At 42.6% G+C, this 16,606-nt stretch overlaps 1 protein-coding gene and 1 non-coding gene across 4 annotated transcripts; one reads left to right on the forward strand and one right to left on the reverse strand.

Annotated features, from left to right (window-relative positions):
- Nucleotides 1-272: 272 nt before the first annotated feature.
- Nucleotides 273-14,633, forward strand: ZNF280B (zinc finger protein 280B). Of its 3 annotated transcripts, none has more exons than XM_049698052.1 (3): nt 273-1,278; nt 1,490-1,549; nt 12,824-14,633. In XM_049698052.1, exon 3 carries the CDS (start codon nt 12,893-12,895, stop codon nt 14,522-14,524), a length of 1,632 nt encoding a protein of 543 aa, XP_049554009.1. In that variant the 5' UTR covers nt 273-1,278; nt 1,490-1,549; nt 12,824-12,892; the 3' UTR covers nt 14,525-14,633. The 3 variants fall into 3 exon arrangements, with proteins under 3 accessions (XP_049554009.1, XP_012393680.2, XP_033268680.1); XM_012538226.3 differs by having other exon boundaries at nt 273-939; XM_033412789.2 differs by having other exon boundaries at nt 273-780.
- On the reverse strand, nt 2,760-2,832 carry TRNAQ-CUG (transfer RNA glutamine (anticodon CUG)). Its single transcript has one exon. It is a non-coding gene; the product is annotated as a tRNA-Gln (tRNA).
- Nucleotides 14,634-16,606: the final 1,973 nt, after the last annotated feature.

Genomic DNA, 16,606 nt, shown 5'->3' on the forward strand with positions numbered 1-16,606 from the left:
ATACAGCCATAAATAAATTTTCAAAAAAAAGATTCTGTAAAGGACCAAATAATACTTTAGGCTTGCGAATATGATCTCTGGCAATTAATCTACTTTGCAGCCATAGATGATAACTAAAGGAACAAGCAAGTCCCTGTTCCAACTTTAAGGACTCTGATAATTGAATTTCATATAATTTTCACTTGTCACAAAATAATATTCTCTTTGTGGTTTTCCCCAGCCATTAAAAAATGTAAAGCTCTAAAATAAAAAGAATTTTTTTTTATTGTAAAGCTCTTTTTTTAGCTCGCTGCAGGCTGTACAAAAACAGGAGGCAGGCTGCACTGGATTGGCCCCAAATGCAAGTCCAAGAAGACGGGCTTCAACACCCAGTTGCAAAGTTCCTTAAGCAAGGGGCCGGCAGATAGTGCTTTTATGGGAGACGGATCACACCTGAGGATTGCAAGAGCTGGACTCCCCTGAGGGACTGGGAGCCCGCTCTTTACCCTGAGCCCTGGCGAACTCTGGCGTCTTGCCAGCCCAAGACCTTTGAGACACAGGTTCAGCCTGACCCCGCTCCCAACGGTTGCAACTGCCGGGGCGCTAGAGAGCGCGCATGCGCCCACCCGGACTCGCTGCCAATCAGACCACAGCGCCCGACCTCGCGCCGGCACCTGGCAGCCAATCACAGGTGACAGCGGGCGCGCGAGCCGGGGCGTGGGCGTTGGCGGCGTCTGCGGCGCCCGGGGCCTGAGGAGGCGTAGTCGCCTCAGGCTTCGCCAGGGGAGAGCCTCGGGGCCGGTGAGCCGCCGGACTTTCTGGCCCCGCCGTCGACGGGGACCGTGGCGCGGCCGGAGCGGTCCCTGAGGGCCGAGGGGAGGGTTTCTCGGGTCCTCACGAGCGCCGGGCCTGGCACGGCCCTGGCGGCGTGTGTGGGGCCGCGGGCCCTCAGGAGGGAGGGTGAGGCCCAGGCCCTGACATCCCTTTCACCCTCTCCCTTCCCCAATCTGGGCGGGCGCCGCTCTCCGTCAGCCTCCCTCCCCCAGGGGTGGGCCGAGCTGGCCTCGGGGGAAGGGCGTATCAGGCCCCCGGCCCCCGCCGAGGTCTCCTAATACGTTACAGCACAAAACAACGTCAGGGCAGTTCTGTGACGCAGGCCCGGCGGGGTTCTGGAGAGCCGTGGGTCCAGGCGCTGTCAGGAGGGCGCAGCTAAAACAAACCAAAAAACAAATCGATCTGGTGGCTTCTCCCCTGCCGCTGCGCCTGGGCCCCCTGTGGGAGCCCCCCTGGGCGCCCGAGGTCCAGGCTTTTGGTTTGGGCAGGTGGCAGATGAGGTGGTTTTTACTGAGAGAGGGGAGGTTGGAGGAGGAGGCTTGTTCGAGATTCTGTTCTCTGGTTCAGTGTGAGACGCCTGGTAAACATGCTCAGGGCAGGACCGGCTAGGGCCTGGGGGATAGGATGATCCCGTAACACGTGACTCACCCTCACCCTTTTCTCTGCTGGTCTCTAGGATGCGACCTGCTCCTGCCTGGAAAATCTCAAGCCCCCAGGTTTTCAGTGCGCGCCTGAGGTAAGGTGACAGACGTCTTTCTAATGAGAACCAGAGTGGTATCTATCTATCTATCTATGTATCTATCTATCTATCTATGGCTGTGTTGGGTCTTTGTTGCTGCACATGGGCTTTCTCTTGTTGTGGCGAGCGGGGGCTACTCTTCGTTGTGGTGCGCGGGCTTCTCATTGCGGTGGCCTCTCGTTGTGGAGCACGGGCTCTAGGGTGCACGGGCTTCAGTAGTTGCAGCGCACGGGCTCAGTAGCTGTGGCTTTCGGGCCCTAGAGCACAGACTCAGTAGCTGTGGCGCACGGGCATAGTTGCTCCGTGGCATGTGGGATCTTCCTGGATCGGGGCTCGAACCCGTGTCTCCTGCATTGGCAGGCGGATTCTTAACCACTGCACCACCAGGGAAGCCCCCAGAGTGGTATCTTTTTTACCCTTAGCGTTTTTCTTCTCTCCCGGGCTAACACGTTGCTGCCCAGAGAGCGTTCTCCTGCGCGGGTGGGAGCCGACCCAGAATGTGTGTGACGACTTCAGGGCACTCATTGGTTCAGCTCATTCTGGAGACCTCTAAGTTGCGGCCTTAAAAAGGGGCAGGGGGCTGGGGGCCGGCTTTCACCTGCTGTTTTGAAAGGGAAAAAAGTAAGAGCACCATGGATTTTTAAGTTGTGTAAAGCTGACTTCTACCACGCAGTGAGGCTAATGTGGGCTGATGCACGTGGCCTAAGGTTTCAGCTAATGTATTAAAATAATAAAGTGATGGGAGCCCCCTGGTGGCCTCCGGGTTAGGATTCTGGACTTGCACTGCAGTAGCCCGGGTTCAGTCCCTGTTCGAGGAACTGGGATCCCACAAGCCACGTGGCACGGCCAAATAAATAAATAAATAAAGTGGTTCATTCAGAGTAAATGTGTTGTGATTTAACATGATTCCATGGGATTAGTTTGTTCATTTCTGTACCCTTTTCCTTAAGGGTTTTATTTCATGAAGTAATTGAATATGACTGGATGGGCGGGGTATCTGTGTTCACTTCATGTCAGTAAACAAGTTTTTATGCCTAGCAACTTGTGCATACAGCTCTGTTGTATAGTTACTTATCTGTCGCTGGTACAACTTTGAGTCCTTGGCTTGACTATACAAGTTTGATTTGACTATACAAGCTTCATGGCATGTCAATTTTGCCATGTTTTGTTTTGTTTTGGCTGCGCCGCGTGGCTTATGGGATTTTAGTTCCCCAACCAGGGATTGAACCTGGGGCGCCAGCAGTCAGAGTGCTAAGTCCTAACCACTGGACTGCCAGGGAATTCCCGTTTTGTTTTTTTCGTTTGCTTGTTTTTAAAATTTTGCTGTACTTATAGGAGAGCTGTTCTGTGTATGACAGTTCAGAGTTGCAAGTACGACATGTGAGTGATATGGTAACTTGAAATATCTGTGTTGTACACATTATCTCACAACTTAATAGCTTGAAAAAACATATTATCTCATGGTCTAGAATCCAAGAGTGGCTTAGCTGGGTGGTTTTGCCTCAGGGTCTCTCCATGACTTTTGTTGAATCTAACTTCACTCACTTGGCTGTTAGCAAGGGGCCTCAGTTCCTCCCTCTCTGAGTCTCTCCATGGGGCTGCTCATGTCATGGCTGCTGGCTTCCCCCAGAGCGAGTGATTCAGGAGAGAATTTGCACCCAAGATGAAGTGCAGAGTCTTTTCAGAAGTTACACACCTTCACTTCTGTCTTTGCTTAGTCTCACAGTCAACCCTGTGATAGTGTGAGGGAGAGCTACACAGGATTGGGAATACCAGGAGGCGGGATTCATTTGGGGCCATCTTGGAGGCTGGCTACCATACTCATTAATCCACCATGCCAGCCTTTCTTCATATGGTCTCAGGTCTGTTACTATGAGTGAATTATTTGGCTTGTGTACACTTCTTGTATACTAGATCCAATCAATTCCTGTTTGTTCAAGGATATTCTAGCAAGTTTCTTCTTCGGATTAAGTTTTCTGTTTATCTGGACGGTTCCCATCAGCAGACAGGCTGATTATAATGTCATCTCTCATTAAAAAATCCATCTTTTGATGGCACATCCCCCTTCTGCTTGTTTTATTTCATACTTGCTAGTTATAGGAAAACTTCTACAGAGTTGGCCATACTTGTTATCTCCAAGTCTCTTGTTTTCTTTTAAATCCACTCTTGTCAAGGTCACTAATGAATTCCACAATGTTTAACTCAATGGTCAATTTTTAGTTTTTATTTTATTTGATTTATTGGCAGCATTTATCAAAGTAGTTCATTTCCTCCTCCCTGAAAAAAATTTTCATTTAGATTACAGGATGCTTCTCTTTCTTGATTCTCCTCTACATACAATTCTCTCACATACAATATGTGACCTTTGGTGTCTGGCTTTATTCAATTAGCATGTTTTCAGGTTCATCCATGTCATAGATACACAGCAGTGCTTTGTTTTTATGGCTGAATAGTATTCCATTGTAAGCATACACCACAGTTTTGTTTATCCATTCATCAGTTAGTGGACATTTGGATTGTGTGCTCTTTGTGGCTATTGTGAGGAATGCTGCTGTTAACATTGTTTTTGCGTGGACTTAATGTTTTCAGTTTTTATGGGTATATATCTAAGAGTGAAGTTGCTGGATCATATGGTAACTCTATATTTAATTTTTGAGGTATTGCCAAACTGTTTTCCAAAGTGGTTGTAGCACTTTGTAGCAATTGCACCAGCAATATATGAGGATTCCAATTTCTCCACATCCTCTGCAGCACTTGTTATTGTTTCTCTTTTTGATTATAGCCAATCTAGTGAGTGTGAAGGAGTATCTCATTGTGATTGATTTACATTTTCCTAATCATGTTAAGCAGTATTTCCTGTGCTTATTGGACATTTGTATAGCATCTTCTTTGGTGAAATGTCTCTCCGAATCCTTTGCCTGTTTAAAAAAGGTTTTTTTATTGTTGTAAAAAACATATAACATAAATTTTACCATCTTAACCATTTTTTAAAAATTCATTTATTTTATTTTTGGCTGCGTTGGGTCTTTGTTGCTGGGCACATGCTTTCTCTAGTTGCAGCTAATGGGGCTACTCTTTGTTGTGGTGTGTGGGCTTCTCACTGCAGTGGCTTCTCTTGTTGCGGAGCACGGGCTCTAGGCACGTGGGCTTCAGTAGTTGTGGCTCACGGGCTTTAGAGCGCAGGCTCAGTAGCTGTGGCACACGGGCTTAGTTGCTCTGTGGCATGTGGGATCTTCCCGGATCAGGGCTCGAACCGTGTTTTCTGCATTGGCAGGCAGATTCTTAGCCACTGCACCACCAGGGAAGCCCCATCTTAACCATTTTTAAGTGTTAAGTATATTCACATTGTTTTTTTCTTTTTTGTTTTTTTGTTTTTGCCACGCTGCACGGCTTGCAGGATAGTTCCCGACCAGGGATCGAACCCAGGCTCCCTGCAGTAAAAGCGCCTAACAACTGGACCGTCAGGGAATTCCCCATTTACATTGTTTTGAAATGATCTCTAGACTTTTAGATCTCTAGACTTTTTCATCTTGCAAAATTGAAACTACCCATCCCATTAAACAACAAACTTTTCCCTCTCCTGCTAGACCATAGTATCCACCATTCTCCTTTATGTTTCTTTTCTATTGCTTTGACTACTTTGGATACTTCACATAAGTGGAAGCATGCAGTATTTGTATGTAAGCAAGCTCTGTGATGTCTCTTCTTGGCACTAATCCAGTCATGAGGGCCCTCATGACCTTATCTTTATGACTGGCTATTTCATTTAGCATGATGTATGATGTCTTCAAGGATCATGCATATTGTAGCATGTGGCAGAATTTCTTTTTTATGGCTAAATAATGTTCCGTTGTATGTGTATATCACATTTTAAAAATTCATTCATCAGTTGATGGACATTTAGGTTGCTTCCACCTCTTAGTTATTGTGAATAGTGCTGCTGTGAGCATGGATGTGCACATATCTCTTAGAGACCCCACTTTCATTTCTTTTGGATCTATATCCAAAAGTGGAATTGCTGGATCATATGGTAGTTCTATTTTTAACTTTTTGAGGAGCGTTTATACTGTTTTCCACAGCATTTGCACTATTTACAATCCATCCATAGCACACAAGGATACAGTTTGTGTACATGCTTGCCAACAGTTTCCCTCCCCTCCCCTCCCCTTCCTTTCTCCTGCCTTCCTTCCCTCCTTCCCTCCCTTTCTTCCTTCCTTCCTTCCTTCCTTCCTTATAGTAGCCATCCTGATGGGTGTTAGGTGATCTTTCACTGTGGTTTACATTCACATTTCTCTGATGATTAGTATGTTGAGCATCTTTTCATATACTTGCTAGCCATTTTATATCATCTTTGGAGAATTATCTATTCAGGTCCTCTGCTGATTTTTTAATTGAGCTGTTTTTTTATTCTTCTGTTATAAAAGATCTTTATATATTCTTTTATCACATATGTTAGTATCTATATGTGTCCCTTGTAACATATCAATGTATATGTATCATATATATATGTGTTCCTAGTCACATATATGATTTACAGATATTTTTCTCCCATTCTGTGAGTTATCTTTTTACTTTCATGACGGTGTCCTTTGAAGTCCAAAAGTTGTCAATTTGATGAAGTCCTGTTATTTTTTCCTTTGTCATTTATTCTTTTGGTGTCTTCTCTAAGAAACCATTTACTCCAATTTTCTTTAAAGAGTTTTTTTTAGTTTTAGCTGTACTTTTAGTTTCACAATCCATTTTGAGTTATTTTTTATATGTATGGTGTGAGCAGGGGCCCAACTTCATTCATTCTTTGACATATGGATGTCCAGTTGTTCCATCAACATTTGTTGAAAAGATTTATCTGTTCCCCACTGATTATTTTGGTAATCTTGCTGAAAATCAGTTCACCATTAATGCATGGGTTTTTTTCTGGACTCTTGAATTCTATTCCATTGATCTATTCCATTGATCTGTTTCTATCCTTATGCCAGTGCCACATTTCTTGATTACTATAGCTTTGTAGTAAGTTTTGAAATCAGAAAGTCTGAATCTTTCAGTTTTTTCTTTTTCAAGATTGTTTTGGTTATTCTGAGTTCCTTGAATTTTCATATGAGTTTCAATTCTGTGAGAAGGCTAGCCAAGATTTTGATAGATCAGTTGTGGGAGTCTTGCCATTTTAACAATATTAAATCTTCTGATCCATGAATGTGGGATGTCTTTACATTTATTTAGGTCTTTAATTGCTTCAACAATGTATTTAGTATAATTCAATGTTTTCAGAATAAAAAAGTGCTGCATTTCTATTAAATTTATTCCTAAGTATTCTTTTTTCAAAAATTTATTTTATTGAAGTATAGTTGATCTACAGTGTTGTGTTAATTTCCTCTGTACAGCAGAGTGATTCAGTTGTACATATACATTCTTTTTCATATTCTTTTCCATTATGGTTTATCACAAGATATTGAATATAGTTCCCTGTGCTATACAGTAGGATCTTGTTGTTTATCCGTTCTATATGTAATAGTTTGCATCTGCTAATCCCAAACTCCCAATCCATCCCTCCCCACAATCCTTGGCAACCACAAGTCTGTTTTCTGTGTCTGTGAGTCTGTTTCTGTTTCATAGATAAGTTCAATTGTGTCTTATTTTAGATTCCACATATAAGTACTATCATAATGATATTTGTCTTTCTCTTTCTGATAAGTATTCTTTGTAACTGTGTAAATGGAAGTGTTTATTTACGTTCATTTTCAGAACATTTATTGCTACTATATAGAAACATAATTGATTTTTTTATATTGATCTTGTATTCTGCAACCTTTTAATTCTAATACTTGTTATGTGGATTCCTCAGGATTTTGTATATACAAAATCATGTCATCTCCAATATAGTTTTACTTTTTCCTTTTCCATTCTGAATGCTGCTACTTCTTTTTTTTTTTTTTTTTTTAACTCCTTTTTCTTGCCTGATTGTCCTGGTTATAGAACTTCAGGTATAATATTGATTCAAAGTACAGTAGTAGACATCCTTGTCTTGTTCCCAATCTTAGAGGGAAAGCTTTCAGTCTTTCACGACTAAGTATGATGCTAGCTGTGGGTGTTTTACAGGTACCCTTTGCTTGAGAAAGTTCTCTTCTGTTCCTAATTGTTGAGGGTTTTTTGTTTGTTTGTTTTTCATCATGAAAAAGTGCTAGATTTAGTCAAATGCTTTTTCTGCAGGCAGGTGTCTTTTTTTTTTTTTTTGCGGTACACGGGCCTCTCACTGTTGTGGCCTCTCCCGTTGCGGAGCACAGGCTCCGGACGTGCAGGCTCAGCGGCCATGGCTCACGGGCCCAGCCACTCCACGGCACGTGGGATCTTCCTGGACTGGGGCACGAACCCGTGTCCCCTGCATCAACAGGCGGACTCTCAACCACTGCGCCAACAGGGAAGCCCCATTTTTTTTTTAAGGTGTCTTTTTTGTGGTCCTCCACAGCCCCTCTCTTTATAGCATTCTCCACTCACCTGATACTTCCAAACCCTCTCCAAATTCTTAGTCTTAGTGAAAGGAATTGCCTCAGAACTAACAGGCCACTTTTAGGTTGAACTCCTACCCTGCTCATATCTCCTTTGTGGATTCTTCTAAGATGCTGCTCTTGGGAGGAAAGGAAGGAAAAGGGAAAGTGGCTGAATTTCTCTCCTGCCTGCCTGGGTGAAATGTAGTACTCTAACCATACTGTTCTAAGAAAAGGCTTCCCCAAACTGTTGGTCCCCATGATGAGATCTGGCCAGTCATCCTCCTGAATCCCAGGATTGCAGGGCTCTCACATTTGGTATAACAGTGCACCTCAGTGGCTCCCAGACTTGAAGAAAATTGGTTATATCCCAAGTTTGAACATTTCCTACCTTTTCCATCACCCTGCCTTCTTTTGTTGAATTATTTTTATCCCCTTCGAGATAATTATTTTCTTTTAATGAATATTTGAGTGCTTATTGTATGCCAGGACTGCTTTTGGCCCTTGGGAGAAATCAGTGAACAAAACAGACAAAAACAAACTAAAAAACAAAACAGAATTTCTCCCATGGAAGGAACTAACAGTTCAGTGGAAGAAGAAAGATAGTATTATAAATATGTACATTCTCTTGTGAAATAAAAGGTGATGTTATGAAATTAGGAAAAATATAATAGAGTAGGGTCATAGGATTGAATGTTGGGTAGGTAGGAGTGTTGTGATTTTAGATAAGGTGGTCAGAGTAAGTCTCTTGGAATAGGTAGGTTTGGACATGGACTTGAAGGAGGTAGAAGTGTTAGCCATGGGGATATCTGGAAGACAAGAATTTCAGGTGGAGACTTCAAAGGGAGCAGCAAGGAAGCCACTGTAGCTGGATTGGAGTGAATGAATGTTAGAGTAGAGAGAGGAGAGGTCAGAGAGGTAGCAAGAGTGGAAATGGTGGGACTTCCCTGGTGGCACAATGGTTAAGTAATCCACCTGCCAATGCAGGGGACACGGGTTCGAACTCTGGTTCGGGAAAATCCCACATGCCACGGAGCAACTAAGCCTGTGCACCACAACTACTGAGCCTGTGCTCTAGAGCCCGTGAGCCACAACTCCTGAGCCCGCATGCCACAACTACTGAAGCCCGCGCTCCTAGAGCCCATGCTCCGCAACAAGAGAAGCTACCGCAATGAAGAGCATGTGCACCGCAACGAAGAGTAGCCCCCGCTCACGGCAACTAGAGAAAGCCTGTGTGCAGCAATGAAGACCCAACACAGCCATAAATAAATAAAATTTTTGAAAGAGAGAAGCCCTCAGGCGAAGGAAGGGGTTTATGTCAGGGCGACCTCAAAAATAAAGTAAAAAAAGAAGAGTGGAAGTGGTGGTGAGGGTCTGTAAATCCTTACTTTTTCTCTCAGTCCATTCTATAGAAATAGTCTTGTTTTTTTGACCATGAACAACCTTGGCTTAATAGTTGTTCTCCTCCTCGACTCCCAGGCTAGATTAGACTGTATTTTTGCATTCCTTTATCATCCTGAGCTTATTTGTGAAAAAATATTTGTTAAAAAATATTTATGAAAAAATTACTTTTGTTTTGCTCAGTTGCCCTAGGATAGAATCCAAATGTTTATGGCAGTTTTAAGGATCCTGTGAAACCCCCATTTCCCCCAAGGGTCTGTGTTTAATGGATGTTAAATTCTAAGGCAGCAACTGTGTGGGGTTAATGGAGTAGCGGGAAGAAGGAGTGGTGGAGAAGGGACTTGAGTGCTGTGGTGGAGAGAGAGTGACAGGGTTGGGACAAGAATCTGGAGGAGCAGTGATGGGTGAAAAGAGTCACGGGCAAGGGAAAATGGTGAGGGTAGGTACCAGAGGAGTCCTAGTGGTGTAATCTCAGGAAGTTACTTAAGAGGGACTGATGCCTGAAAAAATCTGTTGTGTGGCTATAACAAAACCCATTTAAAGGGCCGTTGTTGAAATGCACAGGAATAACCTGGGAGGTGGGTCATCACCCACTGTTCTCTCAGCTATTTTTGGAGTGAAACCTCTCATTGGCTCCTTGGACAGCCCTTGGCAACTTTGTTGGTGGGGGAAATGAAGTGATTTTTGAGGACTCATCCCTTAGATCTAGCAGGTCTTGGCATGTCCAACCTCCCTACCCCGAATTCTCAAGTTTCTGGTAATTGTAGAAAATAAGGACACTAGAGGAGAAGTGATAAGAAAATTCCCATGGTCTGTTGTTACTCTTGTTCTAAATGAACGCATTCATTAACTTGTTTGTTTTATGTATCATTCTTTCTCCACTCTTAATTAACTTTTCATCTCGGATGATTGGTTGGATGAAAAGTTAATCAGTATGGTCAACAGCTAAAAATTCTACGAAGATCAGTTAGGTGAAAGTTCAACAATGTTATTGGAACCCAGTTTATTTTTATTTTTTAAAAACAACAAATTTATTCCCACAGTTTTGAAGGCTGGAAAGTCCAAGATCAAGGTGCTGGCTGATTTGGTTCCCCACTGAGGGCTTTCTTTCACCTTCTTCCTGTGTCTTCACATTTGGGGGGGTGTTGGGGGACATAGAGAGAAAGCAAGCTCTGTGATGTCTCTTCTAGGCACTAGTCCAGTCATGAGGGCCCTCATGACCTTATCTAAACCTAATTATCCCCCAAAGACCCCATCTTCAAATACCATCACATTGGGGGTTAGGGCTTCAACACGTGAATTTCTGATTCAGACAAGGTTCTCAGAGTAAATTGATAGAAAACATGGAATTAATGGAGCACACTCTGCTCTACAAATAAAGGTTCATATTGATGAGAGTTACTATTTATTAATTCATTTAACAAATTCTGTATTTGTTGAGCTCCCATGCTATGCTAGGCAATGTTCTTTGTGCTGGTGATCCAGCAGTCAACAAAAGACAATTCCTGCCCTTTGGAGTTTATATTTTACTGGATAGACAATAGAAAATAATCAAGATAAATAATGTTTATAATATATTAGGTGGTGATAAATGCTTATAGGTGGAAGAGAAGGGAAGAGAAATTGGGAATGTGAATTAGAGGTTGATTGGAGTATTTGAGAACCTCTCTGAGAAGAAGGCTTGGAACAGAGCCCTGAAGGTGGTGAGGGGCCAGCCATGTAGGTATCTGAATGATGAGCATTCATATTAGAGGGACAACAAATATAAAGACTCTAAGTAAGGTAAAGTGTTTAGTTTGTTCAAGAAATAGCAAGGAGGTTAGTGTGGTTAAAGTGAAGTGGATGGGGGAGAGGAGTATGAGATAATTGCAGGGGACAGTATGTAGGGTTGGAAGTGTGGTCTTACAGGCATTGGAAGGACTTGGCCTTTTACTGAGTGAACCAGAAAGGCATTGGAAGGTTTTGAGCTGAGCAGTGATGCAGTCTAATTTGTTTGAACAGCATTACTTTGCCTGCTATGTGAAGAGACAGGTGGAGTGAGGCACAAAGCACTGTTGGATTTAAGTTTAGTAGGGAAGTCAGGATTAGAGGAAGAAATTTAGGAGACATCAGTGTTGAGTTGGGGTGAGATTATCAAGAGAGTTCATTCCCAATTTGCTAGGCCTGTGCTAAGCGCTTGACATTGAATTATGCTATTTGTTGACCATATGTAGATACTCTTATTCTATTCTTTGAAGTTGACACTTCTTTTCTATATTAACATATATGAAATCAGTATGTGTGAATCAATTTATATATGGGCATTTAATATAAATTTTCTTCCAATTCTAGTACAAAACAAGATGCCATTGAATATTTGATGCTTTTTCTTTTTTTAAATTTATTTATTTATTTTTTGGCTACGTTGGGTCTTTGTTGTTGCGCGGCTTTCTCTAGTTGCGTCAAGGGGGGCTACTCTTTGTTGCGGTGTGCAGGCTTCTCAATGAGGTAACTTCTCTTGTTGCAGAGCATAGGCTCTAGGCACACGGGCTTCAGTAGTTGTGACACGTGGGTTCAGTAGTTGTGGCTCACGGGCTCTAGAGCACAGGCTCAGTAGTTGTGGCACACAGGCTTAGTTGCTCCGCGGCATGTGGGATCTTCCTGGACCAGGGCTTGAACCCGTGTCCCCTGCGTTGGCAGGCGGATTCTTAACCACTGCGCCACCACGGAAGTCCCGATGCTTTTTAAAAAGAGCTGTTACTTTAAGTCTAAGAAATAAGGATTTTTGCCTTTAAGATACAGAAACACATTTAAAAGTTATAAATTTTCCAAAAAAGATGTAGCTGGGCTTCCCTGGTGGCGCAGTGGTTGAGTGTCTGCCTGCCGATGCAGGGGACACGGGTTCGTGCCCCAGTCCGGGAAGATCCCACATGCCGCGGAGCTGCTGGGCCCGTGAGCCATGGCCGCTGAGCCTGCGCGTCCGGAGCCTGTGCTCCGCAACGGGAGAGGCCACAACAGTGAGAGGCCCGCATACCACAAAAAAAAAAAATGTAGCTGGTTAGAATTCCAGCTTAATCTTCTTTGACTCCGGACCCCATGTTTCTAAACACTGCACAATGGTGCTTTTGTAAAAATACTCATACTTTACATGTGATTTCACCTAGTGATTAGTTGTTGGAGTTTTGGGTTTTCTTTTTTTAATAGGAGAGATCAAAATCAGCATAGGGCAAAGCTATGATTCTAGAGTCGTACAGACTTGTAATCATAGGTTTTTAAGCTGTCATTTATCCTCTTTAACTCTCGGTGTCCTTATCTGTAAAATAAGGATGTTTATAAATACCCTAGAGTTTTGGAGAGAAATAAGTAACGTATTTTTCTGTACTTAACTGATGTGTGGTATGTTTATACTTAGGTGGCAGTTTATATAAAGGAAGCACTGGGACCTGTGGCCACACCCTTCAAGAATAAAAAAATTTAGAAAATGGAACCACCATGTATGTTATGTGAAGAACAAGAGTCAGAACCGCAGAAAAGCATACAAGAAACCAAACAGGTAGACGATGAAGATGCTGAACTGATCTTCGTTGGGGTGGAACATGTAAATGAAGATGCTGAGCTGATCTTTGTTGGGATGACCTCAAATTCAAAACCAGTCGTTTCAAACATATTGAATAGAGTTACCCCAGGTTCGTGTTCAAGGAGAAGACAGTCTGGTCACGTCAGAAAAGATAATGCTCACAAATTGCGGCCTGTAAGTCATGTGATGCCTACATCAGAAGCAATGACTGTCTTACCAGTTTCTGACTCTGAGTCAAGATCAACAGATAGTCCTATTATTATTGAGCCTTTGTCTAAACCTGATTATAAAAATAATTTACTACAAGTCGTGCCTATTAGCTCTTCAGAGTCATGTTCTCCTCTGATTACCTTCACAAGTTCATTGCAGCATCCAGTAGGAGCAGCACTTTCTATAGGAGGTATGAATAAAAGTCCTCATGTAACAAAACGACTTTCCACTTCTGAAACAAATAGCACAAATCCCCAAAGGCCTAAACTCAGTAATGGAATCATAGGGGGACACTCTTTAGCTCTGGCCCCTTCAGGTATCTTTCATACAATGACAGCTCAGCAAAGCACACCCTCAGACAGTGTTCATACCTCATTAAGCCATGTTCAGAATGGAGAACCTTGTCCAACAGCTTTTCCAAAGGACAGTGTTCATTGCAAGCCTATAAGTCCTTTTGGGGAAAATGGACTGGCAAAAACAGACTTTTCGAGTCCAACAAGTCAAAACAAGACTGTTGATCCCACGAAAGGAAATCTGATCGTGTTACTTCATGACTTTTACTATGGACAGCATACAGGAGATGGGCAGCCAGAACAGAAGACTCACACAGCCTTTAAATGCCTCAGCTGCTTGAAAGTTCTAAAAAATGTCAAGTTTATGAATCACATGAAGCACCATTTGGAACTTGAAAAGCAGAGGGGTGACAGCTGGAAAAACCATACTACCTGCCAGCACTGCCACCGCCAGTTTCCCACTCCCTTCCAGCTGCAGTGTCACATTGAAAGTGTCCATACTTTCCAGGAGCCCTCTGCAGTCTGTAAAATCTGTGAGTTGTCTTTTGAAACAGATCAGGTTCTCTTACAGCACATGAAGGACAATCATAAGCCTGGCGAAATGCCCTATGTGTGCCAGGTCTGCAATTACAGATCGTCAGCCTTTGCTGATGTAGAAACACATTTCAGAACATACCACAAAAACACTAAGAATTTGCTTTGCCCATTTTGTCTCAAAATTTTCAAAACTGCAACACCATACATGTGTCATTATAGAGGACACTGGGAAAAGAATGTTCACCAGTGTTCCAAATGCCGGCTACAGTTTTTAACTTTCAAGGAGAAAATGGAGCACAAGACCCAGTGTCATCAAATGTTTAAGAAGCCTAAGCAACTAGAAGGATTGCCTCCTGAAACAAAAGTTGTTATCCAGGTGTCACTGGGACCTCTTAAACCAGGATCAGTGGAATTAGCATCCATTACTGTGAACACATCTGATTCTGAACCTTCACCCCCCAGGTCTAAAAGTAGAATTTCAAAAAGACCCCATTAATTCTACTTTCAGTAAATCTGAAGCAAATACTTCAAAGTTAAAAACCCCACTAAAAACAAAAAATCCAAATCATAACATTATTCAATAACATCAAATATAGTGAAACCAATGGATCATTTATGAGGTTTTTCTAAAAACTCATGAAGTACAATATTGTTTGATCTGAATTTTGAGATATTATTAAAAAATATATTACCTGATTTTCATATAACTATCTGGCTTACATAAAAGGTGTGTGTGTGTGTGTGAATGGGGGGAAGAGAGAGAAAGAAAAGTGAAAACCTCTATTATTTTGGTATTTCGTGTTATTTGTAAGTTTGAAAGCTCTGCTATACATATAATCTGTAGAATTTTTTAACAACTTAATTTTATTTTCAACTTTTTCCATGCCTTGAATATTTCAATATTAACTATAGCCAGACTGAAATGGCTTTGTTATGGCATGGTCCCGTTTGCTGCTGAACTCTCAGAAGTGCCTCTGTTGTGCTGATCTAAAATAACCTGGCTCTGAAAGCCTTGGTGTGGAGAAGTTGACGGAGACCCTGTGGTGTGAATGGGGACCAGAAACAGGGAATTCAGTCAGTGGAGAGCAGTGGCTTGTCCCAGTTGAGGAAGGGGCACACGTTCACTCCAGGCTTGGAGCCAAGGCAGAAGGAACACTGTCTCGGACTGTCCTTACCTAGCCCAAGGACATCCAAGGAAGCCAAACCATTAAAATAAAATGCCTGTGTTTAGTGAGGGGCCCCTGCAGGCATCAAGCAGGTACTGTGTATCATTGGCTTCAGATGGGGAAGTAGAGATAATTAATAGAATGGGACCTGGTGCCAGGGGGCCTCCTTTTGACTGATCAAAAGGGGAATTTGTTCTCTCACCTCTCCCATCTGGCTGGCCTTTAGTCAGAATGAACTAGCCATATCTCTCTCAGTCACAGCAGTAAAGCAAGTTAACGTTCCCAAGGAAAAAAATCCCTGACATCCATAGTTTGATCTGTACTGGACCCATAGTTTTAACTGAAAAGGGCCAAACACATGGAATCTGTCCAGTTTATGAATTGAGCTAAGTTTAGTTCTCTTATCCTTAAGCTGGAATGGGGTTGTCCAAGAAAAGTAGGAATAGTGGATAAAAATAGTTAAGAGTGATTAAACCCATTATAGGACTTTTCCTAACATTTCCAATTACATATGTCTTACCCTAATTGAACATGTGAAGTTTGCAATTTTGTATCTTGCCTTGGACATGAATGTATTACAGTTAACAGTTAATTCTTTGTGTGTATAATTTCCCATTTTTTAAACTAATACTGAGTTTGGGTCTTACTTGACACACTCCAATGTGCCAGAAATGTCTCATTTATTTCAGTAATTATCAGGTCATAGGGTTATTATCCTTCATTTGATCTATCAACTGTCTAATCTGTGATTATACTTGCCGGAACCTTTTTCCTTGCCATCTCCAAGGGCTCTTTCACAGAACTGGGGTACCCTCTAAGTATTGGTTCCTGAACATCAGCAGCCTTGGTTACCTCTGTGGGCTCCTGGAGTTGAGTCTCTCTAGGCATGTTTAAGTGCCATCCCTTCTCACTCCACCTCCAGCCCAGGTACCTAGCAGCCTCTGTGCACCACTCAAGGAATCTGGGATCCTGGCTGTAGACCTGTTCCAGGAGAAATCTCTCCCTTTTTCTGTTGCTTTCTCCTCCTCTTTAAAGGTACTTTATCTCTCCCCACTCCTTTTGCCCCCTCCTCAATCTAGTTAAATTTTCTAAGCCTTCTCAAAATGCTGGAAAGGTATAATCATCAAGGGGTTAGCATCCCTCTTAGAATTGAGGAGGAAGGACTACAGATAACAAAGTTGTTGTGAGTATATCATCCATATTTTAATTTCCTGAGTGTAGATTCTGTTGTATTTATTTGCTCAATGCTTGATTGATTGATTTGCACTTTGAATATTTTACTAGGCCTTTCCAGTTAGTTTGCTTGGGCCAAAGCACTTTGGTAAAATTTCAGGTTGAACCCCTTTCGTTAGGTGTAGAAAGAGTGTGTGTGTGTGTGTGTGTGTGTGTGTTCTGGTCTCAGGTGGAAACTT

This window comes from Orcinus orca, chromosome 15 (genome assembly GCF_937001465.1).
Source record: "Orcinus orca chromosome 15, mOrcOrc1.1, whole genome shotgun sequence".
NCBI classification, from domain to species: Eukaryota; Metazoa; Chordata; class Mammalia; order Artiodactyla; family Delphinidae; genus Orcinus; species Orcinus orca.

Coding starts and splice junctions, on each gene's coding strand:
- ZNF280B (XM_049698052.1), top strand. CDS start 12,893: ATGGAACCACCATGTATGTTATGTGAAGAACAAGAGTCAGAACCGCAG.